The sequence below is a fragment of the Myotis yumanensis genome, unplaced genomic scaffold (assembly GCF_028538775.1).
Source record: "Myotis yumanensis isolate MYYU_CA2020_CCGP unplaced genomic scaffold, mMyoYum1.0.hap1 SCAF_21, whole genome shotgun sequence".
Lineage (NCBI taxonomy): Eukaryota > Metazoa > Chordata > Mammalia > Chiroptera > Vespertilionidae > Myotis > Myotis yumanensis.
Window position 1 is genome coordinate 15,262,760 of NW_027223772.1, and position 26,542 is coordinate 15,289,301.

General features: G+C 44.7%; 1 protein-coding gene across 3 annotated transcripts in view; it reads right to left on the reverse strand.

The window, feature by feature from the left end:
* AUH (AU RNA binding methylglutaconyl-CoA hydratase) overlaps positions 1-26,542 on the reverse strand; it is a 184,966-nt gene that overhangs the window by 150,172 nt on the left and 8,252 nt on the right. For all 3 annotated transcript variants that reach the window (XM_070400946.1, XM_070400945.1, XM_070400947.1), the window contains exons 2-3: positions 9,352-9,419; positions 9,157-9,244 (exon numbers count right to left, since the gene is read on the reverse strand). In XM_070400946.1, coding sequence (XP_070257047.1) covers positions 9,157-9,244; positions 9,352-9,419 — 156 coding nt within the window. The remainder of the gene's footprint in view (positions 1-9,156; positions 9,245-9,351; positions 9,420-26,542) is intronic.

Here is a 26,542-nt window from a genome sequence, read left to right on the forward strand (position 1 = left end):
CATCAGTGCAAATGTCAACCCAGTGAAAAGGGCACAGGATGCCTTTCCACAGAGAAAATCACTTCCTGGAAGCCTGTCTTGGTGACTACAGATCACGTCTGAGAATCACTGGCTTTCACGTATGAACAAACTGACAATATCATAATTATGAACTTATCACTCTGAAACAGAGAAAAATAAACAGAAAGAATTCTTTAAGAAACCATATACTCTGTGGCTCAACAAAGACATTCTTTTTAATAAAATTAAACTATTTGAGATGGGTAGGTCCCCATTTAAGTAAATAGACAAATAGAAAACATAAAATTAGAGCACAAAGGGCATACACTCAGCTACTTAGTTACTTATTGGCCCATTATACATGAATCATGACTAGACATAATATCAAGTACCAAGCAGCTGAGGTTGGGACATTCTGAGCCCACATACTTCCTATGAGAGTGAGAACTGCAGTACACACACACACACACACACACACACACACAGTAGAGGCCGGGTGCACAAAATTCGTGCATAGGAAGGGTCCCTAGGCCTGGCTGGCAATCAGGGCCAATCGGGGCCTTCCTTCCCCTGGTTGTTGGCTGCCGGTTGGCGCCTGCCTTCCCCTGGCTGCCAGCTGGGGCCTTCCTTCATTCCATACCGCCCCCTGTCAGCACACGTCATAGCCAGTGGTCAAACTCCTGGTCGGTTGAACTTCAAGGGGACAATTTGCATATTAGCCTTTTATTATATAGGAGGATATTCACACACCCTAGAAAATCTCTCAAACACACGCCCAAGGAAATGAGAAAATAACAATTAATACAACATATGTAAAAGAGCAAAAAATTGGAAATAACCTAAATATTGATCAAAAGGATTGTTAATAAGACAGAAAAAAATATATAATGGAATGAAGAATTCTAGTGTAAATGAAGGAATTAGAGTACAAATATAGGTAGATCTAAAAATGTTGAAGAATCTATAATCACACTTACTAGTATAATTATATACAGAAAAGATACACAGGATAATAACCATTTTACACAAGGATGCTATTTAGGCATATAAAACATACATGGATTGATAAATACCAAATTCAAATGGTGATCTCTGGGCGGGGACAGGTGATGAGATTCAATCTGCACAAGGCGAGGACTTCAATCTCTGTAACATCATATTGCTTAATAAGTTCAGTTGGGTACCTGAACTGTTAAACGTTTGTGGATACCTAATATATGTCTTCTAATTTTTCCATGAAGAATTAAAATTTAGCATGAAAGAAAAATGTCAGTAAAGCCAAAAAATATCTAAGGTAGGATGTATTTGCTAAAAGACATAATGGTTCAACTCACTACCACTTAACATTGAGAATATGATTTTAAATTGAGAATATACAATGTGGCTCAGTGTATACTGGGCTAATACACATCTAATCTAATAAAAGAGTAATACGCAAATTAGCTGTCACTTCGCAACAAAGATGGCGGTGCCCATAGCGTCCTGCGCCCGGAGCGGCAGCAGCGGAGAGCTACCAGCGGTGGTGGGCGTGGTGGCCTGGCTGCCAGGCGGCCGGCTTGGGTGGGCTGTATCCCGGGCTGCTGGGGTCTACGCTGAGGCGACCGGTGGTACGGGCAACTGCGTGGCGCGTCTGAGGCTGGGGCGCTGGGAGACGTTGGACTGCAGCCCAGGAGGCGAGGCGCCAGAGGACCCAGCACTGAAGCCGCCTCCTACAAGATGTATCCTAGCCTAGGTGTGCAGGAAGCGGGTTCGGGGAACCTCTCCCTTTGCGGTGCCCAGAGCCCGGCTCGGAGAGGTGCAGCGGAGAAAGGCCGAGTTGCTTTATTAGGAGCAGCAGACCCGCCCTAGGCCGCTTCTCCTTGGGAATCTGGAGAAGACCCACTTCCAGTCCGGAGGCCGACGTGAACGCTGGGCATCTTTTGAAGAATGATCGTTTTGCTTGGGAATATGGTCTGTCTGTAGAAGGCTGGGAAAGAACAAAATCTGTTACCAGTCCTCCTCTAAACAGACACCCTCTGGAGCTGAAAGCCTCAAGAGCGAGCGCTCTCACACCCCCATCTCTGGTCCTACCAGCGTCTGAGGCGGATCTGGTGAGTAGGAGGCCACCCTGCCTGTCGTCAGTCCGAGGGAGGCATGTCTGGGAGTAGTGAGAAGGGGCATCTTCAAAAAGAAGCTTCTCTGTCATTAACCGTTTCATAAATTTCTCCACTTTGGTAACAAGACATTTACTTTTTATATATTCAGAAGCAGGATATTTCCCACATGCTCCAATCAGTAGGATGCAGCCCCTTGCTCTGCACCAGTCACAGCTGAAAAAAGAGATGCCCATTAACCACATACCCTTCCCCCACAAACTCCAAAAAGTTGGATTGGCTTCCTTTCCAGGGAGCTAGGACTGATTTTGGGGTCCCAGATACACTGGACCTGGTTGCTGTGGAGCAATCTACCTGCTCAAGCAACAGGGGCAGGATAAGACAGAGGATGTATTTGAGTTTTGTTCTGTTTTTCCAAAATTGCCTGTTACAAACACTTCTGCAGTAGTCCTCAATTGTACTCGAAGTACTTTATTTCCTCCATTTGTATGCATACTCCTTTCTCCAAATTTTAACATTTTTGAAACCAGGATACATCTTAACAGAGAGGTTAAAAGGACTTGCTAGATGCTAGGCATCTACGTGGATATATATATATAGATAGATAGCGCTAATATGCAAATTGTCCCCTCGGGAGTTTGCCCAGGAGACCGGGAGTTCGATCGCTTGCTATGACGTGCACTGACCACCAGGGGGCAGCGTGGAACAAAGGAAGGCCTCAACTGACAGCCAGAAGGCCCCGATTGGCCCTGATCAATGACAGGCCTAGGGACCCTACCCATGCATGAATTTCATGCACCGGGCCTCTAGTTGGTTAATAAAAGTAGTTCAATGTAGTGCTCTATGGGAGAAAGGAGCAGATGGAAGAGGCAAGCACTGCAGAGGGGAAAGACAGGGACTCTGAATGAGTCCTGGAGGAGCCCCAGGAATGCACCCTGGAACCCACCAAGTCCTTACATGAGGTGCCCTCTAACACAGCACCTAAGCTGGCTCTGTGGCACACCGCCCACTGGGAGACCTTACATGAGGTGCCCTCTAACACAGCACCTATGCTAGCTTTATGGCAAACCGCCTGCTGGGAGACCGCACCGATTTGGAGGAGGCTCCTGGAGCCATGCCAGGAGCTCAGGGGTCCAGGGTTTGGTCCTGACACCTGTGGCCCTTGCACTGCCCACCAATCACAGCTCAGAGGTTTGGAAATCGCTGCTCTAAGGTATTAACATTCAAAGACATAAATATAACAAACTAAGATACTGAAACAACTTTGAATAACTTTATTATTCAGAAGCGCCCATACTTCTAATCACATCATGTCATCTGTATCCATTTGAACAATACACATAACAATCAAGCACGTTGACAATTTTAGTGAGAAATTTTGTCCGTACACAATTTACTAGAATTCAAAAGCAGAAGTAAAACTACCTTTACTTTAAAAAAAAACACACCAGTGTAATTCAACGAAACACTCAAGTGAGAGTTCTATATACAAGAATCAATTACCAAGAATTGTTTATAATCTATTTTAGAGATTACAAAGGGAAAAATTCTCAGTCTCAGTAACTTCTCATAAAATTTCACTTCAAAAAGTTTATGGTAAAAACAATCCACATGTACTTTCTACTTACTTTTAGAACACTAAAAGAGCAAAAATAGATGACTAGGGTTACATGTTTACAACCAATACAGTAATTGCACTAAAAGGACTTTTTCATAATTTCATTATAGATAATACATTAAAAATGTTACTACAAAATCATTTTGAAATAGCAGAATTATTTGATATTTTCTTTGAGTGAGTGAGTGTGTGTGTGTGTGTGTGTGTGTGTGTATAAGAAACAAGATAGCCATAGCTGGTTTGGCTCAGTGGATAGAGCGTTGGCCTGTGGACTGAAGAGTCCCGGGTTCGATTCTGATCAAGGGCACATGCCTGGGTTGGGGGCTTGATCCCCAGTAGGGGGCATGCAAGAGGCAGCCAATCAATGATTCTCTCTCATCATTGATGTTTCTATCTCTCTCTCTTTCTAACTTCCTCTCTGAAATCAATAAAATAAAAAGAAACAAGATAAAAATTGGACAGGGCACACACTCAAGACAATCTCATGTAAACTATGTAGCCAGTGCTTCACACTGAGCTTTGATTATCAAAATGACATGCTCAGTATTCTACAAGAAGTGCAGGCAGCCCTGGCCCCTGTGGGCTGGGTGTCCTCCAGGCACTACAGGGTTGCGGCTTGATTCCAGGTCAGGGCACAGGCCCTGGTTGCAGGCTTGATCCCCAGAAGGGGGCATGCAGGAGGCAACCCCTTCTGACATGGATATTTCTCTCTCCCTCTCCCTTCCTCTCTCTCTAAAAATCAATAAAAAACTTTAAAAGAAAAAAAAAGTATACAAGAGTGATTTCCAACCTGGAGTCATGCTTAGGGTATGGCATGGTATCTGAAACATACACGTATAGGAAACATTGTCTACAGTCATGATTACTATGATATACTTCTTTTTTTTCTGTATCTAGATATCATTGTAGTTTATAACAGAAAATTCATTTAAATACATTATTATAACCAGAGTGGTATTTTGACATTATGCATTTTCTCAATCAACATAGGACAGTGATGGTGAACCTATGACACGCATGTCAGAGATGACACACAAACTCATTTTTTTGGTTGATTTTTCTTTGTTAAATTGCATTTAAATATATAAAATAAATATCAAAAATATAAATCTTTGTTTTACTATGGTTGCAAATATCAAAAAATTTATATATGTAACACGGCACCAGAGTTAAGTTAGGGTTTTTCAAAATGCTGACATGCTGAGCTCAAAAGGTTCGCCATCACTGACATAGGACCATTATGATGCTTAAGTGCATGAGATTTTAGAGCTTAAAAGGAAAACATATTCCAAAGCAGTAAATCACCAGAACGGTAAAGCAAGCCCTTCCCTACAAGTCAGGGGAAGTAGCTCCAGCTAAACCACCCCTTTCATCAGGTCCTTGACCTTACATGGACTCTTTAAAAAGATAGCATGTGACTTACCCAATGAGATTGTTTTATTCTAAAAACTAGTGGCCCAGTGCACGAAATTCGTACACATTAAAAGGGAAGATACCCAGACCCAGCCGGCCCCACCCCCATTGGGCAAGACCCAGACCCAGCTGGCCCCACCCCCATCACATCCCCGGCTGGCGCTGGGCAGGAACTCGTCACATCCCCACCCACCCATGTGCGCCTCGCCACGCACGCAGCCCTGCCCACCTGCACCTGCCACGCACGCAGCCTCCTGCTGATTGGTCGTTACTGCGTGAGGGCGTCATGAACATTAGCATATTAGCTCTTTATTATATAGGATGTTTTCTTCTCAAATGTTTGTAACAAATAATTCAGAAGCCCAGTTAATGTCACAACTTCAGTTACCAAAACCAAAAAGTATACTAATACACTTGGTGATTTTTTTCAAAATAATTTACCTTGTATGTATATTCACTTAACATAATTTCATGTAACAATTATTTTTACAGACAGAGAACAGAAGCTATCACTCCAACCAGAGTCTCACTTGCAGACAGTTCCAGCACCAGAGGCACCGTGGGCATAACACCATGCACAGCTCTTACAACATGCATTCTCCACACTTCATGCTGGCTTCACATTATCACAGCAAACAGTTCCTCAACATACATATTTGTATATTCATGTGTACTGGTATGTGTATACATCTGTATAATGAAATACAAGAAGAATAAAGAAGATGATAAAAATTGTTATTTTTATTAGAGGAATAATGGAGTAGAGGGAGTGGGATGACAGGGGGATTTCTCTCTTTATATACTTTTTCATACATTCTGTACAAATCTCACACATTTTGACCTATTATATTTTTTAGACTAAAATTTAATTTTAAAAATGTAAGTGAAATATGCTTATTGATTCTAAATAATAGATTTAAATGGGAAGTCAGAAATCACTCTGTCCAACCTCCAATGCATATAGGGATCAGTTTAATAGGGCTTAATTATGTTTTTCTAATATCTTAGAAAAACGATACAGAAAAAATGAACCAAAGTCAAGAATCAGAGACACTATCAGTGACTAGGAGGGTGGTCTGAGACAATTCAGAGACACTGCTAAACACACCCAAAAGACTGTATTCTTCAACAATAACTAATAAATGAAGCCTAATTAAAATTAATATTTTAAATTAACAGAAACTATAAGTTTAAATTTATCAGGACTTACACTTAATCTGCACGTATTAATAAAGACAGACATACTAAACTGTTTCAAATATATGTAAGCAAAGAAAATCTTTCAAAGAAATTTGAAAGAATGGTTCTACTATACACATTGAATTAATAAATGATTTGCCCCAATTTTCCTATAATTCAAACACTGATTTTTTTTACAAAATACAGTAACAGTTCTTATGAGTTAAAATATAGATATCTTAATCATGACAAAGTTTAAAAGCATATACAGCAAAGAAAGTGTATCTGGTTAATACTTGAAAAACATATTCAAAGCTAACTTGTTAATCTAGTAAAATGATGTGGTATATTACTTAATATGTCCCCAAAAAGGCAACCTATAAAAGACATCTGTAAAATGTATTAAAGCATTAAAGCCTATTTCAAAGAATATACATAACATAGCAATGCAAAACATATGGGCAGCAAATAAATAGGTAAGATTAAAATAATTCTACCAATAACTATAGTGTTTTAATCACAAAACCTATTACTAACAAAAAGACAGTGTGGCAGGATAGTAAGAAGCTAGGAAGTGAAATGGGGAAAGTGGAATGGGAAAACTGAGACAAGACAATTAAACAAGGCCGAACAGTGTGGGCAGCTTGCAGCCAGTCTGTGAATCCCAAGACCTCATCCTCCCCCACCAAGGACACTTGAGAGCAAATGGTTTACACCCTCCCTCACTAGAGAACACATAGCGTAAGCCCCCCTGGCCTGGGAAAACAGAGAACAAACAGCCAATTAATGCCACTTGTTCTAGCTAAACCCAAGGACAGGTGAAGTCTGGGGGACAAATAACAAAAACCCCAAAAGCATCTGGATGGTATCACTTGAGAGAGCAATGTTAGGCAGGATAAACAGCTGCTAGGGCAGGAGGAGGGAAGGGGGAAGGGGAGTTTATCTCACCCACTGAACAAAGTCAGCAGTCTTGGGACTTGATGAGATAAAATTGCCAGATGATCTAATAAATTCCGTGAAAAGTCACAGCAACGTAAAAGGGGGACCTTGAAATCTAGTCTGACAGGTGAACCTTGAAACCTATAGGGGGAAGTATAAAACTCTTAAACCCACACCAGGCGGGATGCTCAGACTAGATCAGCTGCCCATTTGTGCTTTATGCCAAGTGTATTCTTAATAAATTTGCTTGCTTTGTTTCTTAAATTCACTTGCTTTGCTTCAACACTGCTTTCTATCACTTGTCTGAATTCTTTCCCACAAGCCGAGGAGGGGAGAACCTCCTCTGACTTGGGCAGCTCTCGGGTAACAACAGTAATGTTACTATGGTCATTAACACTATTTCTGAAGTGTTGTTCTACCTTCACAGTATCATGCCACTCCTCGTGGATTCACATAATAGGGCCTTCTTTAAAGGCCCCCAAACTGACCAAAGTCCTCGCAATAAGGCCCTCAGCAGCCCTCACAGGACCTGAGAACAGTGACCTCACAGCCATCTGTCATGGCACTTGACTCAGTCCCCTGGAGGAATATTCACTAGTCCTAAAGTCACAGATACAAGAATGCTATTGTCTTGGTATACATTTTCCATATTCTTTAAGGAATAAAATAGAAATACATGTAAAGCCCTTATAAAAACTATGAAGAGCCATCAGTAACTTACTATTGACTGTCCGTAGGTACACTGTGGCAATGAAGCCTCCAACAACCTACCAGGCAGATGGTGTTACTTGTGTTTGACAGATGTAAAAGCAGAAATCTGCACTGCAGAACCTCACCACCCAGGCAGCTGAGGAGTATAACTTCACTGTCTTTGATTGCCAAAGGAGTTAAAACTGACCCTTGTAGGTATGCTACATCACATCAACAGCCAAAATATAACCCATTTACACGGAATAGTCTTACATACCGTAAAATTCTGCAATATTTTCATGTGGAAGCCACAGAGTTTGAAGCTGGGAAAACTAAGGAACCTTAAGAAACTGAAGAATATCAGTTTCACAACTAAGACATCTCTAAAAAGATTCTATTTAGAAGTATTTCCCCATCTTTTCAGCATCATTCTTGGTATACACTAAATGTTCAATACTCGATTAATGAATAAAATAGTGTATGTTGTCATTCTTTCAAAAGTTTGGTTACCTCAAAGGGATTATCCCATTTATATTTTCACTGGGGAAAAAAAAACTTATTCTTCAGTCAACTTCTCCCTTCATTTACTTATTAGTAAATTACAATGATACTGCATGTTATCAGCATTTTTTATCTTAATCATGTACATTGTTTACTAGTTGAAACAGATTCACTCAATTTCATGGCTTAGAAATACTCACAAATATGGAAAATAAAAAAAAACATAATCTTTTGGTAAGCAGTATAAATGAGAAAACAACATTTATCTTTCACTGCTGTAGCTACCAATTTTAAAATACATCCTGTGAACATAGGTAGGCACTACTACAAACACCAACCTTCAAAGCAAATGTCTATACTTAACATATTGTAGTGGGGCAGCTATTGCTAGTCAAGTAAAGTATTTTCTGAGCCACTGATAAATACAGCACACTGTTGTACAATTTTTCCTTCCCAGCTGATCTTTCAGAAATATTATTCATGTACTACACACAAATGACTCAAATTATTGTTTCAACTTCCAAACAAGCAACATGTTACAAAAGTGTCTAATACTGACAAAGCATCTTTTTTCTTGTAAACCAGTAAAAAAAAAAAAAAAAAAAAAAAAGACAAAGAGGAATTATGGGTAATGGAATTCAAACCACAGAACACGTTATAATAGGCTATTAGTGAGGAAAAATTAGACTGCAATTTAATTCATAATAAAATTTATTTACATACCAGCACAGAATATCCCTGGGACTTCACTCCTCACGATTACAGTCCGTACTTTCTTATCAGATTTTAAAGCATCCACAGCTTTTGAGAGCTAAATATAAACAGGGAGGATAAGAAGAAAAAGGGAGAACATTTTTCAGGTTGATGTCAAAACTATAGCTTAATTTTAGAAGCAAAGAGTTTAATCTTTACACTCACCATTTTAACGAGATTTTTACTGAATGAATTTTTGGCATGAGCTCTGTTTATTCCAAGCACCACAATTCCTAGTCATGAAAAAAGCACAAGCACTTGAGTTAGTTAGTGTTCAGGGTACAGACTCCCACACACAGCTAGTTAACTGGACACTTAAGAAATCTACCACCTCCTCGAAGTGCCCTCCAAGAGCTTAGTTTTGTGTTTACCTTCTGTTTGAAGCATATATTTTAAAGAATGTGGTACTGTAACATATTTATAAAATCAATCTTCTGCTTCATATTCACTGCTTTTTTTCCGACTGATACAGAAGAGCTTTAGAACATCATGTCCCTACAATTTATCTCTTTAAGCACCACCAAGGTAGTCAGCATATTTAAGTACACTTTATACCACCAAGATAGACTAACTAGAAGGAAGGCCACGCTTACTAGTGAAAATTCTCAATTATAGCATACTACTTAAAATGCAGTTGTGTCACCTTCACCTACCTACAGAACTAATGGCTAACAAATCCTTGTCACAGGCAAGGACAGCAGGATCAGCTTTTTGCTAGTGGTATACATACCAGGTATTACCACCTCAATTACTCTTTTTGTCATACTAACTAGTTTTCATTATCTCCATCCCAAATTTCTCTCCCTCTATTGCATATACTTAAACTGAAGGCACTTCCACTTGGAAATCTAACAAGCAACTCAACCTCAATCTATAGAAACAAAGTTCATTCTATCTCCCACAAAGCCCAGCTCTCCCTCCTAACTTCCCGAGTTCTATCAGAGACCATCGCCTAAATCCAGGCTCCCATTCTAATTACTGCAGTCAGATCAATATAAAAAATAATTCTAAGCATATAATTTAACCCCTGCTTAAATACCTTTAATTTTATCTTATTTCCAAAATGTCTGAGTTCAAAGACCTTAATTTGATATTCAAAGTTGTATATACCTGTACTCAACCCTGTCCCAAGTAAGCACAAATTTTCCTTGTATAACAGAAATGCCTTTCATCTAGTTGGGAATGGAGGTGGGTGTTAGGTCTGATCAAATAATTGATCAATACCCTATCCCCTGGAAACTGACCTTCTGACCACTTCACAAAAGACAATCCCCTTCACTTGACCACATTCCACTTACTAAGACCATTATCCTTCTCCTGTGGACATTCCCAGGATCTGGAACTGCCCAGAGAATTCTCTGCCCAGAAAATGCCCGCCTAGGAGTCCTTTAAAATCTCTGACTCCCCGTCCCTGGGTGCTGACGCCATTTTGGGGGTCAACCCATCTGCTATCCAGATGACCTCATAAATTCATAACCCCTCAATACTTAGGCCTCGTGCCTTCCTCCTTCGTCGACCCTAACATTTGATGCCGAAACCCAGGAGGGTTCCACAGGGAAGGGGAGCCATCACCCTGGCTTCGCTCACCCTGAGTTTGCTACTCAGAGAGCAGTAGGCAGTGGCAGCTCATCTTGGACTTGCCTCCGAATCCTACTTGGTGATTTGATCACCAGCCTCGATCAGGCCTCCCTCCCTTACAGGCCCTCCCGAACCAGCCAAGGAGGACACCGGATCAGGAACCTCCCCTTCTCCATCGCTGACCCTCCATCCCACACCGGCCAGTCTTCTCTAGGTGAGTGACGTTCCACAATTTCCCTCGTCTGGAGTCTTCTGTCCACTCTCTCTCACTGACTTCTCGAAGTTCTCTCTTCTCGAAAGCCCTAGCGCTAGGCCAGAAGGCTCCTCAGCCATTCAGCCCCGGGTCCTTCTGGACTGGGGACGCCCAGTCCGGAGGGTCACCCCTCGTTTCTCGGGGTGATTTGTTTAGCAGCGGGGACGCCTGCCCTAAGCAGTCACCTTGGGATTTGTGATCCGTCACTCACCCCTCCTCTCTCGTGGGCCACGCTACACTCCCTCTGCACTCACAGGGCAGATCAGGCCCAGGGCCCTCATTTTCTTTTCTAACACTGTTTGGCCACAATGTGAGCTAAATAATAAGTCTCAATGGCCTGAAAACTGCACTTTCCATCTTAACACATTGCGTGATTTAGATAATTGCTGTCACCGCAATGGAAAATGGTCAGAGATTCCCTCCGTCCAGGCCTTTTCACCCTCAGTCCCAGCCCTCTCTCTCAGTCCTGCTCTACCCGTCAGATCCTTCTCCTTCACACGAAACATCACCCCTAACACTTCTGATTCTGAATCTACTTTTGACCCAGGAGACCATCGACCACTACCCCCTTGTGCACCTCCTCCCTCACCTACAGTAGATTCCCAAAACCTAGACCCTCCTAACCAGCAACCACCTTCTCCCCGACCCCTGAGAGCCCAAATCCTGAGAACTCAAGCTCCAGTACAGACTTTTCCCACCTAACACTCGCTATCGGGCCACCCAAAGACCGCCTTCCTCAACAGCCACTTCTATTCCTGTGCCCCATCTACCCCTGAGGGAGGGAGCAGGAACTGAGAGTACTCTCTGGGTACACGTCCGATTCTCTATGTGGGACCTCGCCAGATTGAGGCGCGTCTCGGGTCTTTTTGTACCAACCCCACTACCTTTACCAAAGAATTTGAGTACCTGACCCAGTCCTATGACCTGACCTAGCATGACATCTGTGTCATCCTGTCCGCCTCTCTCACCCCAGGACCATGCTGTGCCCTCCATAGACAGGACTCGGTGGCCAATGCAGTTGGCACTGAAGTGGTCCCCCAACTGACCTGAGATGGGGCTAAAGGTTACTTCTCCAGGGCACCAGCTCCGAAGCCATATAATCACCTGTCTCGTTGCCAGACTCAAAAGGCTGTCCATAAGGCAGTCAGCTATGACACAATAAAAACACTCAGGGCCCTGACGGAAACCCAGCTCTCCTCCTCCCCCACCTCACGGAGGCCTTATGGAAATTTACCACCGTAGACCCCACCTCCGCAGAGGGAACCCTTCTTCTGAACACCCACTTTATGGCCCCATCTGCCCCCTACTTATGCCATAAACTTCAAAAAACAGACACGGTAAACAAACATCTCAAAAAGACTTTATTAATCTGGCCTGTAAGGTCTTTAATAATGGAGATGAGGAGACCCAAATCCAAAAACAAGGCGAGATCAGGCCAAGGCGAGGCCCAGGAGGCCTTCCAGCTCCTACCTACTGCTCTCACAAACCCCAAACGAAGTGCTGGTCCTCCAACAAGGGTAGGACAGGGGTTAAACCTCCTCCAGGCCCTGCTTCGACTCCATCAAGGAAGGACACTGGGTCTAGTCCTACTCAAACCCGAGACCCCCACCTGGGCCCTGCCCAAGGTGCAGAAGAAAAAGCCACTGGAAATCAGGCTGTAGTCTGTCCCCTCCAGGTCAGACCTCAGACAGCCCAGCAAGACCACCCTATGGATCCGGTTTGGAGCTCCCAGACCTCCTGGGATTGGGCACTGAAGACTGAAGCTGCCCACAGACAGGGCCCCACAGACTTCCATCACCAGGGCAGAGCCTCGGGTAATGATTGTGGTGGCACATAAGCCGATCTCCTTTTTCATTGACACCTGGTGCCACTTGTGCTGCCCTCCACGAATTCACGGGAACCCTTGTCCCCTCCTCAGTCTCTGTTATGGGGGTTGACGGACTAGTCTCACAGCCATTAGCCACCTCACCTCTGCACTGCATCTTACTAGACACCCCTTTATCCACCCTTTTCTTGTTCTACCTCGGTGCCCGGCCAGGGCTGCAGTGCGTCCCCTTATAAAGCCAGCTGTCCCAAACCACAGTCACCTACCTCGGTTTCACTCTCACCCCACAAAGCCGAGCCATTCCTTGGACTGTGAATGCATTATTTCCTCCATGGCTGTCCCCTCCTCTAGACTAGAAATACTCTCCTTTCTCAGGCTCACTGGGTACTTTCGCCTCTAGTTCCCAACTTTCGTCTCCTCACAAAGCCCCTCTATGATAAGTGAAGGGACCCCTCACTGAGGCCTTAGATCCCAAGGCCAGCATTCTCACCCCTTTAATGCTCTGAAAACTGCTCTCACTTCAGCACCTTCTCACCCTCCCTTCCCAAAGAACAACTTTCTTCACTGCAAAACTGCAAATGCTTACTTAACAGCCCTGCTGCTATCAGAAGCTGAACTCATTATCACCCAAACCTTAGCATGTTATCCCTAAGGAAAATGTGGCAGTTTTAAATCCAAGCGGCTGGAGGCCTGGGAACTGCAGTCCTAGAACAGGCTGCAGGGCCTGCTCCTTCCTCCCCCAGCCTTTTCTCCAGCCCCATGTGCCTGTACATAATTATCCACAGTCTGTGATAACTTTAAGGCTTTGGAGCATTGCTGGGTTAAAGGATAAACATCTAAATATTTTCAAGTAACATAAAATACTGAAACATTGATTGTTAGACATGTTTTAAATTCGCCTGCTCTTCACTTTTAGTACAGAAGGCCTCTTGTACTTTGTTGAAGGTATATTTTCTGGAAAGTAAGAGTGTGTTTAAAATGTGTTCATAAATGTCAATCTAAGAAATGCTGGTTGTTTACTTTTTCACTAAAGCTGGGTATTTGTGAATGGGTAGGAGGATTTGTGAAAGTTGTAGAAAAGTCTGTCCAGTGAGTCAGGACCTGATCCCCCTGATGTCCGAAGGGACCCCTCTCTCCGAGTGAGCTACAGCAGCGCCCAGGCTCCCCTGTGGCTGAGGTCTTTAAGTTGGAACCTAGACTTTCTCTATTTCCACTGTTCATTCACGGTCCATGACACTATCATTGCAAGCCTCACAGGTCTTCCTGCTTGGCATTTAGGACCCTCTCTCCCCTTTTCTAGCCTTCTTAAAGGTCATACACTGTGAAAGACACCGAGTCAGGAGTGATCCCGTAACACAGGGAGATAACAAAGCAGACCAGGAGGCCAAGGCAGCGGCTCAGAGGAAGCCCCTGTCTCCCCAACTCTTAGCTCTACCCCATGTAACACCCTCATACACTCCAGAGGAGCTTAGTCCCTATTAGCTCTTGGGGCCACTCAGGAAGATCCATGGTTAAAATTTCAGGGCAAGTATATGCTTACCTAGGGACAGGCCTGTGATATCTTTCAGGCTACTCACAATTCCCTATATAGAGGATACAGACAGCTTCTACAAATCCTAACTCCCCTTCCCCCCTCGCCCCAACCACATGTCCTAGCCTAGCCTCCCTACTGCAAGATATCCCCAAAACCTGTTCTACTTGTTACTCAGTATCTCCCCCAGGACAGGGTAGACCTCCTCCTTTCCCCACTCATCAGGCAAGGGCCAAACCCCTGGACACACTGGCAGATTGACTGCACTCACTTGTTCCCCCATTAAAAGAACCAAGTATTGCTGAAACCGGTTTGGCTCAGTGGATAGAGCATCGGCCTGCGGACTGAAAGGTCCCAGGTTCGATTCCGGTCAAGGGCATGTACCTGGGTTGCGGGCACATCCCCAGTGGGAGATGTGCAGGAGGCAGCTGATCGATGTTTCTCTCTCATCGATGTTTCTCACTCTCTATCTCTCTCCCTTCCTCTCTGTAAAAAATCAATAAAATATATTTAAAAAAAAAAAAAAAAGAACCAAGTATCTCTTAACCCTTGTAGACACCTCCTCAGGCTGGGCAGAAGCATTGCCCACTGCGTCTGAAAGTCCTCTGAGGTCACACAGCTCCCATTCAGCTTGTCATCCCCAGATTCGGCCTCCCCACCTCACTGCAATCAGATGATGGACCTGCTTTCACATCTCAAATGACTCAACAGGTCTCCTCCACTCTGAACATCCAGTGGAACTTACATGCCCCTACCGGCCCCAATCTTCAGGCAAGGTAGAAAAGACAAATTCCTTAATTCAGTCTCACCTAACTAAATTAACTCACAAAACTAAAGAACCTTAAACTACTCTCCTACCTCTAGCCCTTAAGCACATCAAGGCAACCCCCTTCCTTAGTTCCTTTGAACTCATGTATGGAAGACCCTCTTTTTAGGAAACTTCCCTTCCACAGGGACCCCTCTAGGGGCTATGTCCCCATTTTATTTTATTTTTTTAAAATATATTTGTATTGATTTCAGAGAGTAAGGAAAAGGGAAAGAGAGAAACATCAATGATGAGAGAGTATCATTGATTGGCTGCCTCCTGCACACCCCCCACTGGGGATCGAAACCTGGGCATGTGCCCTTGACCGGAATCAAACCCGGGACCCTTCAGTCCACAGGGGGAAGCTCTATCCATTTAGCCAAACTGGCTAGGGCACTATGTCTCTATTTTAAATCTTGTGAGACAATTACTGAGAGAACATGCTGATCAGGTCCTCCCTTGACCTTTTACAGGAGACATCCCCCCTACTCCTCTACAGCCAGGGACTGGGTCCTCCTAAAGGAAATCCACTTGTCAAATAATTTACAGCCCTGATGGCAAGGTCCTTATCAGGTACTCCTAACCACCCCAACTACAGCTAAACTATCGGGGCATACCCCTTGGTTCCACCTCTCCAGATTATAACCCGTCCCTGGAATACCACCATCCCATGGGACGAGATTTCCTTCTTTCTAGATCCCAAACACAGGCTTTCCCCCGCTTTGGGTAATCCCAGCCCTGGAAGTGTGGATTAGTTCTCCTTCTCATCCTATTCCAACACTCCTCTCCTACACCCATAAGGAACTTTCTCACCTTCACTCATCTCAAATGAACACTTAACTTTATCCACTGCCTCCTAAATCAGACCAATCCAACCTTAGCCAGGAACTGCTGGCTCTGCCTTTCCCTCTCCTCTTCAGTGTATGCCACCATTCCTATCCCAATCAAGAGACGGAATCAGGCAAAAATCACTCTAGCTTATAAAAAGGAAAAGGGAACTGTATTTCTTGAAAAGCCAGAGACCCTTCTAGGTAATTATCCTGCAGCCCAGGCATCAAGTCTCCTTTCATTTCCATTCTTATATTCAGTCTCTTGCTAAGGTAGCTCCTTCCTCCATCCTGGTCACAGGTCCTATCACTCTAAACACCCTACTAATCGCCCAAACCCCTTTATGCTTTACAAGGTCACAGGGCAATATAGCAATAGGCCATCTCCCATCATCAGCCTGCAATACCACAGTTAATTTAGAACTACCCAATAGCCATTGGTCCGAACAGGTTAACTACCAGGTCTCCCCGGAAGCCAATGGTTATTTCCTACAGCCGATCTGTTTTACTTCTTATCCAACCATCCAGGCCCAAGGCTTCAACAGCTCTTTTCCTTCCCTTTCACTTTTCCCTTGGATAACAGCCCATCCTAGCGCTCCCACCCACTTTCACTGCAATAGAATCTCAACCACTCAACTGTCACCTCTTATTGGTAGCGCCATGGTGACTCCCCTCTTGATTTGGAGCATAGAACTGGGACAGGAACTTCATAACCTTTAGTCCACCTCTTCTCCCTACCTTTCAGCTTGTCTCCATGATCAGGGATTCTTCTTCCTCTGTGGGGAAAACACATACATCTGCCTCCCAACCAACTGGACAGGAACCGGTACTGTCATCTATCTCTCACCCAATGTAGATGTAGCCCCCAATAATCAGTCTTTACCTGTCCCAGTAACCCATCATAGCCAACACAAAAGAGCAGTCCAGATAATCCCTCTCCTCAAAATCCTCGCAATCACAGCAGGTGTCGGGACTGGCAGAGGGGCCCTAACCACTGCTCTATCATATTTTGAAATCCTGTCTCAGGACCTACAAGAAAGCCTAGATGACATTGCCAAAAATTTAGTTCAAATTCAGGATGACAGATTCACTAGCAGCTGTCACCTCAAAAATCTGGAGAGAACTGGACCTCCTAACTGTGGAGAAAGGGTAGGTCTATGACTCTTTCTAGAGGAAGAATGTTGTTTTTATGTCAATCAGTCTGGCCTGGTCAGGGATGCCATCCAAAAATTAACAGAAAGGGCCACAAAGATTAGAGAGCATCCATCAAATTCATGGGACTACTGGCTAAAGAATATTAACTGGTATACCTGGCTACCTCCCTTCATAGGACCATTAGCACTCCTATTCCTCATCCTCGTTTTTTGGCTCAGCTATTCTGTGCCATTTTTCATCTTTCCTTCAGGACCACTCTCGCACCTTCACTAGCCAGTCTCTCGGGGAAATCATACTGCTGCAACCCCTCGCTCCAACCAGGAGGAATCTATACAACATTCCAGTCGACTACAATCAAAGTCTACCCCCTATGATCTCAATGTCCCTCCTCAGCAGGAAGTAACTACAGAAGATATGACCTTCGTCCCTATTCCATAAAACAAAAAGGCTGGAATGTTAGTTCTGATCAAATAATTGAATCAATATCCCCTACCCTAGGAAGTGATCTTTAGACCACTTCACAATGGACATTCCACTTGCTAAGACCACTATCCTTCCCCTGTGGACCTTCTCGGGATCTAGACCCACCCAGAGAATTCTCTGCCCAGAAAAAGCCCGCCTAAGAGTCCTTTTAAATCTGACTCCTGGTCCCTGGCCAATAGTCATGGCCCCATTGCAGGCCCTGCCACTCAGAAGAAGAAGAAGAGAGCCAATGAGAGAAGAGGTCACCTCAGGCTAGATCCTATCCTTACAGTCCTGTGAAAAAAATAAGGAATGGGGAGAACCAAGATGGCGGCGTAGGGAGCGGACCTGTGTGTGCTGCTCTCTCACAGCATCATTGAAACTATCAACTATGAAGTAAACAACCGCCACTCAGAACCATGGGGAAGTTGGCCCAGTGGGAGATCTACAACTGGAAGAAAAGAAAGAAGCGCAGTGAGACTGAGTGGGAGCTACGGAGGCACCAAAACCAGAGGTACGCAGTCACACGCCACGCGGGCTGCAAATGGATTCTCGGTTTTTTACGAACCCTCGAATCCTCTGGGCTTGCTTGGGGCGGGTCTCTGAGGCCCCAGATCCCACAGGGAGAGGCGGCCACGGCCTTGCAGTGGTCGGAGAGCAAGGGAAGCTCTGACACGCGGCTGCTCGCCGGCACTGAGGGACAAGAAGTCCTGGTGTCCCGGGGAGGCGAGGGGCGCAGAGACGCCGCCATCGCTATTTCCTCCACGCTGGCGACTCCCTGTGACCCCGCCCTACCCTCAGGGCTGTGCCAGAGGCACAAGAGGGAATGACTGTGCTTTTACAAACTCTCAAATCCACTGAGCTGGTTCGGGCGGGTCTCTGAGGCCCCAGGCCCCAAGGCGAGAGACAGCACGGACTTCCAGCGGTCAGAAAGCTAGGGAGGCTCTGGCGCTCGGTTGCTCGCCGGCACTGGGGGATGCAAAGTCCTGGTGTCCTGGATAGGCAAGGGGCCGCTGAGTCTCCGCCCCGGCGACTCCCTGTGACCCCGCCCTACGCAATTTACATTCCCATCTGGGCTGTGCCAGACTCACAAGTAGAAACGCCTTTGCTTCTGCAAACTTTCAAATCCACTGAGCTGGTTCAGGCGGGATCATGAGGCACCAGACCCTACGGGGAGAGGCAGCACGGCCTTGCAGCCATCAGAAAGCGAGGGAGACTCTGTTGCACAGCTGCTCGCCGGCACTGGGGGACACAAAGCCCTGGCAGAGATTCAAGGGGCTGCGGAGACTCAGCCAGTGCTATTTGCTCCGCCATGGCAACTCCCTGAGTCTCAGCCCTAATCAATTTACATCCCCATCCACGCTGTGCCAGGTGCACAAAAAGACCCACCTGCGCTTTTGCAGCCTATCCCAACAAATTGCAGACTTCAACTGCTCGCAGCCATGGGAGACACACTCAAGAAGCAGACCCAGGAGAACCAGGATGGCGGCATAAGGAAGAGACCTGTGCGTGCTACCTCACACAACAACATCGAAACTACCAAATATCAGACAAACACCTATCATACAGAACCATGGGAAAGTTGGCCCAGTGGAAGCTCTACAACTGGAAGGAGAGAAAGAACATTGAGACTGAGTAGGATGTGACACCAAGTACAGAGCCCAACCCAACAAACTGCAGATTTCAACTCCTCGCATAGAAAGAAGCGCATTGAGACTGAGTAGGATGTGCAGAGGCACCAAGTACAGAGCCCATCCCAGCAGGCTGCAGATTTCAGCTCCTTGCATCTGGGAGGGACGCAATCGGGGGGCAGAGTCGGGTCTGGGGCCGGCCAGGGCTGGGCCTGACTGGGCCGGCACTGTGGAACTGCTGTACCAGCAAGCGCACAAACATGCCCACTGGTCCCAGTTTCTTGTGGGGCGCTGGGGGACAGCAGACAGGCAGTCTGTGCACTTGGTGGAGGGCAGGAGTGCTGGATGTTCAACCACCAGGAACGCCTGGAGATTTTGTCTGGCGGGGAGCCGCCGGCAGGGGACAGAGGGCCAAACTTCCTGTTTCCCCGGTAAGGCTGGGATGGCCCCGGTGAGGTTGAAACGGCCCCGGTGTGGTAGGGACGACCCCGGTCAGGTCGAAACGGCCCCAGTGTGGTAGGGACAACCCCGGTCAGGTTGAAACGGCCCCCATGAGGTAGGGACGACCCGGTGAGGTTGAAACGGCCCCCGTGAGGTAGGGACGACCCCGGTCAGGTCGAAACGGCCCCGGTGTGGTAGGGACAACCCCGGTCAGGTTGAAACGGCCCCGGTGTGGTAGGGACGACCCTGGTGAGGTTGAAACGGCCCCCGTGAGGTTGAAATGGCCCCCGTGAGGTAGGGACGACCCCGGTGAGGTTGAACCGGCCCCCGTGAGGTAGGGACGACCCCGGTCAGGTCGAAACGGCCCCGGTGTGGTAGGGACGACCCCGGTGAGGTTGAAACAGCCCCCGTGAGGTAGGGATGACCCCGGTCAGGTCGAAACGGACCCGGTGTGGTAGGGACGACCCCGGTGAGGTTGAAACAGCCCCCGTGAGGTAGGGACGACCCCAGTCAGGTCGGAACGGCCCCGGTGTGGTAGGGATGACCCCGGTGAGGTTGAAACGGCCCCCGTGAGGTAGGGACGACCCTGGTCAGGTCGAAACGGCCCCGGTGTGGTAGGGACAACCCTGGTCAGGTTGAAACGGCCCCCGTGAGGTAGGGACGACCCCAGTCAGGTCGAAACGGCCCCGGTGTGGTAGGGACAACCCCGGTCAGGTTGAAACAGCCCCGGTGTGGTAGGGACAACCCCGGTGAGGTTGAAACGGCCCCCGTGAGGTAGGGACGACCCCGGTCAGGTCGAAACGGCCCCGGTGTGGTAGGGACGACCCCGGTGAGGTTGAAACAGCCCCCGTGAGGTAGGGACGACCCCAGTCAGGTCGAAACGGCCCCGGTGTGGTAGGGACGACCCCGGTGAGGTTGAAACGGCCCCCGTGAGGTAGGGACGACCCTGGTCAGGTCGAAACGGCCCCCGTGAGGTAGGGACGACCCCGGTGAGGTTGAAACGGCCCCCGTGAGGTAGGGACGACCCCAGTCAGGTCGAAACAGCCCCGGTGTGGTAGGGACAACCCCGGTCAGGTTGAAACAGCTCCGGTGTGGTAGGAACGACCCCGGTGAGGTTGAAACAGCCCCCGTGAGGTAGGGACGACCCCGGTCTGGTAGGGACAACCCCGGTCAGGTCGAAACGGCCCCGGTGTGGTAGGGACAACCCCGGTCAGGTTGAAACGGCCCCGGTGTGGTAGGGACGACCCCGGTGAGGTTGAAACGGCCCCCGTGAGGTAGGGACAACCCCGGTGAGGTTGAAACGGCCCCCATTAAGGTAGGGACGGCCCTGGTGAGGTTGAAACGGCCCTGGTGAGGCTCAGATGGCCCTGGTGAGGTTGAGACTACTCCAGTGAGGTTGGGACAAATAAAGGGGACCAGTATGGACTGATGAACAGGGGTAGATACAGAAGCAGAGCAACATTGAACAGAATGTTAAACTACAGTGGGAAGCCTGGTGAGGGTTGGGGGGGGGATTAAGAGACCAACTGAAGGACTTATATGCATGCATATAAGATTAACCAATGGACACAAGACACAGGGCCGGGGGGGGGCGGGGGGTAGGGGCCGGGGGAATGTCAAGGGGGGGAAAAAAGGAGACATATGTAATACTCTTTGTAATACTTTAAGAAATAAAAATTAATAAAATATTAAAAAAAAAATAAGGAATGATCAGTGAAAGAGGGTTAAGTCATATAAACACACATATGCAAGCAGGGGGGAAATATAGTTTCGATATCTTTGGAGATCACACCAAAAGTGAATAGGGCTAGAAGCTTCGAGGCACAAGCTGCAGTCTAGTCAAGAGATAATAGGACTGGCTGAGGTTAGGAGAGTTCCAAACTCTGTGGGAAGTATCTACTAAGTGTTTGGCTTCAGCAAGTGGATGAAAGGAGACGATAGAACCATAAAAAACACAAAGTGGCGGGGGATAAAGTTCCTGAGTTTGGTCTTGAATTAAAGTAAATGTGAAGTGCCTCTGAGACATCCAAGTTGATGTCAACTCTAAGGATGTAGGAGAGGGAAGTGGCAGTCTCACTGAGTCCATCTTGTCCTCGCCTGCATTGCTGCCCTGGCCTTCCAGCTAACAGCTCCTGCTTTCGACATGCTAATCATCAGAGGAATTCTGCCTGAGACTTGAGTTTTTACAAAAACAATCTTCCCTTCCCTTGACATAAAAGAAGCCTGAACGCTGTACTTTCTTAAAATTGATTTGAGGATTAAAACTCTCATCTTCTGAATTGGCAACTTCTCGATTAATAAACTTTTCCTTACTTCAAACTCTGCCATGAGTTTTGGCCTTTCAGAGCTTCAGGCACATGAACTTTGTGCTGTTGTGCTTCTGAGCTAAGAATGCAGGTTCTGAGATCTGACTGCTGGGGTTGAAATCCCAGTCTGCCACTTACTGGCTATATGACCTTTGGCTAGTTATTTAGCCTCCCTGGTCCTCAGTGTCTTACATTGTTGAGGAAGATGCTAGTAGTTCCAAACTCTGTGGGGCTATTGTGAGGAGCAAATGATCTGGTAAACACAGGGTGGGGCACAAGAAGGTTTACATTTGTGAATACACAAAATTCTCGTATTATTGTTTATTAGTTATTGCATTATTTTCCATACAAACAGCTGTAAGCTTACTTGTGCCCCAGCTGTACATATAAAGCTTACAACATAAGCATTCAATTACTTTTGTCCTTTCTAGCAGGTAGGGACAGTAAGTGTTACCATAATACATGCTAGATACAATACTGTTGACATTATTACTAACATGTAAAGTACCATCAAAATGCTTTTACCATGGTTAATTATAGCAGTGTTGGCCCCAGGTTTGAGGACTGATGTTTTGGGTACATCCACATCAAAGAGTTGGAAGTTAGCTCTGTAATTTAAAATGAATCATCCAGCGCCAAACAATTGTACTGTCAAATGTATCAATGAGCTACTATTACCCCAAAATGGAATGAAACCTTAGCTTTCTTCAGCAGATCCTGTCATTCTTTGTTTTGTAATTGTCCCACTTTATTTCACAATTAACAGCTTCTAAGGAAGCTCAATTATCATGCATCCTCCTCATGTAACCTAGCCAAAACAGGTTTATTCAAACTCAGAAAAAATTATACGTTCATATGCTAACCTTAAATCCCTGTCTTAGGTTTCCCTGCCTTTTCATAAAACATCACTGGTGAATCTGTGACAAGTTCATTACAACATCAATCCTGCTCTACAAAGCTCACACAGCTGAAAGATGAGCACAGAGACTTAGCTGGGACTTTTTAAAAATATACATAAATATATTTGGCTTGTACAAAATTAAAATTATACACACAAAGTGAAAATCTCCTTCCCTGGACCCTCCCACTATCCTCCCCAGAGGTAGCCTCAGTAATCAGTTATGGAACCTCCCAGAAAATGTATCTGCACACAGAAATACAGAGCTATGCTACAGTTTGGGCTGTTGTTGCTATTTTACATAAATGGGGTCAGTATTTTCTGTCAGTGCTGTTCTACATAGCTAAGTCATAAATATTTCTTTTACTTACTTAATTCAATCTTAAAGATCTTTCTATCTCCAGACATTCCTTTAAATCATAAAATTCTGTGACATGGATTTCCATTAGTCTCCTTTTGAGCATTTAAACTGTTACTAAATATTATAGTGCTGCAATAAGCATTCTTAAAGATTTCTTTTTCTATACCTGCATAAGTATTTGCCTGACAAATATCAAGAAATGAACGTTCTAGGTCTGGGAATTCTTAATTTTGCAAATAATCCCCCAAACAGTCCCTACTTACTGCCCGGCCAAGCACCAACACCTCTGAGGCCACATTAGGAAAATGTAAAGGAGCATCGTGGGCTGCCTCCAAGGCTGGGTCCAGGGCCTGTGGGGTCTGAAGGTGACATAACTTAAGGGCCCTTTGTACATTAAAGAACACAAAATTACATCGATAAAATCAGGGACAAATGTGAACATGAGAACCTTCAGAAATTTACAAAGGTGGGAAATACTACATTTTCTCTCCAATTATGTGTATAACCTACACAAGAACACTTCCTTCCCCTCATATTTGAATTTTTATATTATCAATAATGCTGAAAAATATACAAAATGAACCTAATATTAAGGTCAATTCAAATATGTTTAAACTACCTCTACATTGTACTGAGACACAACTGTGCCAACAAATTATTCTTATATTACCCACATTAATTTATTTACAAGGATGTACAGGAAAAAGGTCACTGGAACTCAGCTTCTACAGGCCATTTAGGTGTATCTGTGGCCATTCTTGTGTCTCACTTTGGATGAAACCACCAGATTTTCTTACACAAGATGCAAAAGATACATTGTACAAAATCTAATACATTGGGATGCAGAAAATTCCAACTCTACACACAAACACACAAGTACAAGCTTGTTGCCCTAAAATCAGAGGAATTCTGATAAATTGTTTCACATGGTACCCATCAAAAAAGAAAAGTTAAAGGCAGACTTAGTCTAATTACATTTACTGCAACTGCATTTTCAAGTGTATTACTGATAAGAGAGAACTTCTATCTGACTTGGTGTCAATGAGAAGTGAATCTTATAATTTACTCTGTTGCCACCCTCTCCCAAGTCCCAATAGAAAATTCTGACTCAAAGTTATTTAAGTAAGGTGCAGCTCATTTGCGAGAATATCATATTTGTTCCCTGACTGTCTAAAATTCATCTTGGCATGGTATCCCTTTTTCAATTCAGGCTACTGTCTCAGTCTCTCACCATATACAAATTAGTTTGGTCTGTCATTTTTAACCCAATATTAGGGGAGAAGGGTAGTTGGTTTTTTGTTGTTATTATTACTGTTTTTATTTATTGATTTTAGAGACAGGGGGAAGAGGAAAAGAGAGGGGCGGAAAGTAAGAGAGGGAGAGGGAGAGGGAGATATCGATTTGCTGGTCCACTTATTCATGCATTCATTAGTTGATTCTTGTATGTGGCCTAACCAGGGATCAAACCCACAACCTTGGCATATCTGGATGATGCTCTAACCAACTGAGCTTAGGGCCCCAATATTAGTTTTTATTCTATTAACTATTTATGCCATCTTTTTTGTTATTTTCCTCTACTTCTTGTGTTAAATGGCTTCTGGTCTTCTTTCTTCTCTTTGATCTTAACTTATTTATATTTTAGTAATCATAGCAAAAAAACTTACATATTAAAATATGTTGCTTTACCAAAAAGTACCTTCCTTTTGTTTTCATTATATTTAGGCATTTTTAAAAATTACGTATGTGAGTAGCTTACATTATCGGTACATTGCATTTCAGGTCAATAGAGGGGGGCTCATAAAATGTGCTATTAAGAATCACTTGTCCAGCCCTAGCCGGTTTTGCTCAGTGGATAGCGCATCGGCCTGCGGACTAAAGGGTCCCGGGTTCAATTCCCATCAAGGGCACATGCCCGGGTTTTGGGCTCCATTCCCAGTAGGGGGCCTGCAGGAGGCAGCCGATCAATGATTCTCTCTCATCATTGATGTTTCTATCTCTCTCTCCCTCTTCCTTCCTCTCTGAAATCAATAAGAATACATATTTTTTTAAAAAAAGAATCACTGGTCCAGCCAACACTTAATATTATAAATCTCTGATAATACATGGGAAGATAATGTCATTTTATATCAGGTTTCACCCCATTTTCTGAACTAAAGTTTAATTAACTAAGTTTAATGGCCATCTGTCATTTCTTTTGTGAATTAACTGGTCTTTTTTGTTTGCCTACCTACTCACGGAGTGGTCTTTTGCATTTTGACTAATTTTTTACATTACAAATATTAACTCATTATTTATTAAGTCTTTTCCCTATCACTCACTTTTTTAATTCAACTTGTTTATGGTATTTTGTTGCACCAAAGTTTTAAATTTTATGTAGTATATCTTTGTTTTTGTAACTTTGGGGCTTAGTATCTTCCTTAAAAAACATTTCCAATGAAAACATATGTCCACACAAAATCCTGTATCAGAATGATCAGAGAAGCATTATCCAAAATATTCAAAAGATGGAAACAACCCAATGTCCATCACCTGATGAATGGATAAACAAAATGTGGTCTACACGTGCATTTGGCAATAAAAAGAAATAAAAAACCGATACGTGTACAACATGGATGAACCTTTAAAACATTATGCTGAGTGAAAGAAAACAGTCCCAAAGGAGCACATACTGTATAATTCCATTTGTCTGGAAGGCCGTGAGGAGGCAAACTGAAAGGGACGAAAGTCAATTAGTGGTTGTATACCGCTGGCAGAGATGGAGGGATTGGGCAGTGAAAGCTAAAAAGTGTGGAGTTTCTTTTGGGGAGAACAAAAGTATTCTATAATTGATTGTGATGAATACAGAATATTAGCAAGTTTAACAAGTTCCCTTATTTTGTCAATGCCTTTAATGAGAATGCTTTAGTATTTCACCATTTAATATGTTTGCTATACATTTCCAATAGCTTTTTATCAAGTTGGGGAAATTTATTTCTATGTTCAAATTTGTATTTTATTTTATTTTATTTTAAATATATTTTATTGATTTTTTACAGAGAGGAAGGGAGAAGGATAGAGAGTTAGAAACATCAATGAGAGAGAAACATTAATCAGCTGCCTTCTGCACACCCTGTACTGGGGATGTGCCCGCAACCAAGGTACATGCCCTTGATCGGAATCGAACCTGGGACCCTTCAGTCCACAGGCCGACGCTCTATCCACTGAGCCAAACCGGTCAGGGCCAAATTTGTATTTTAAAAAGATCACTCATGTAACAGTGTAGAGAATAGATTAGAAAGAAATA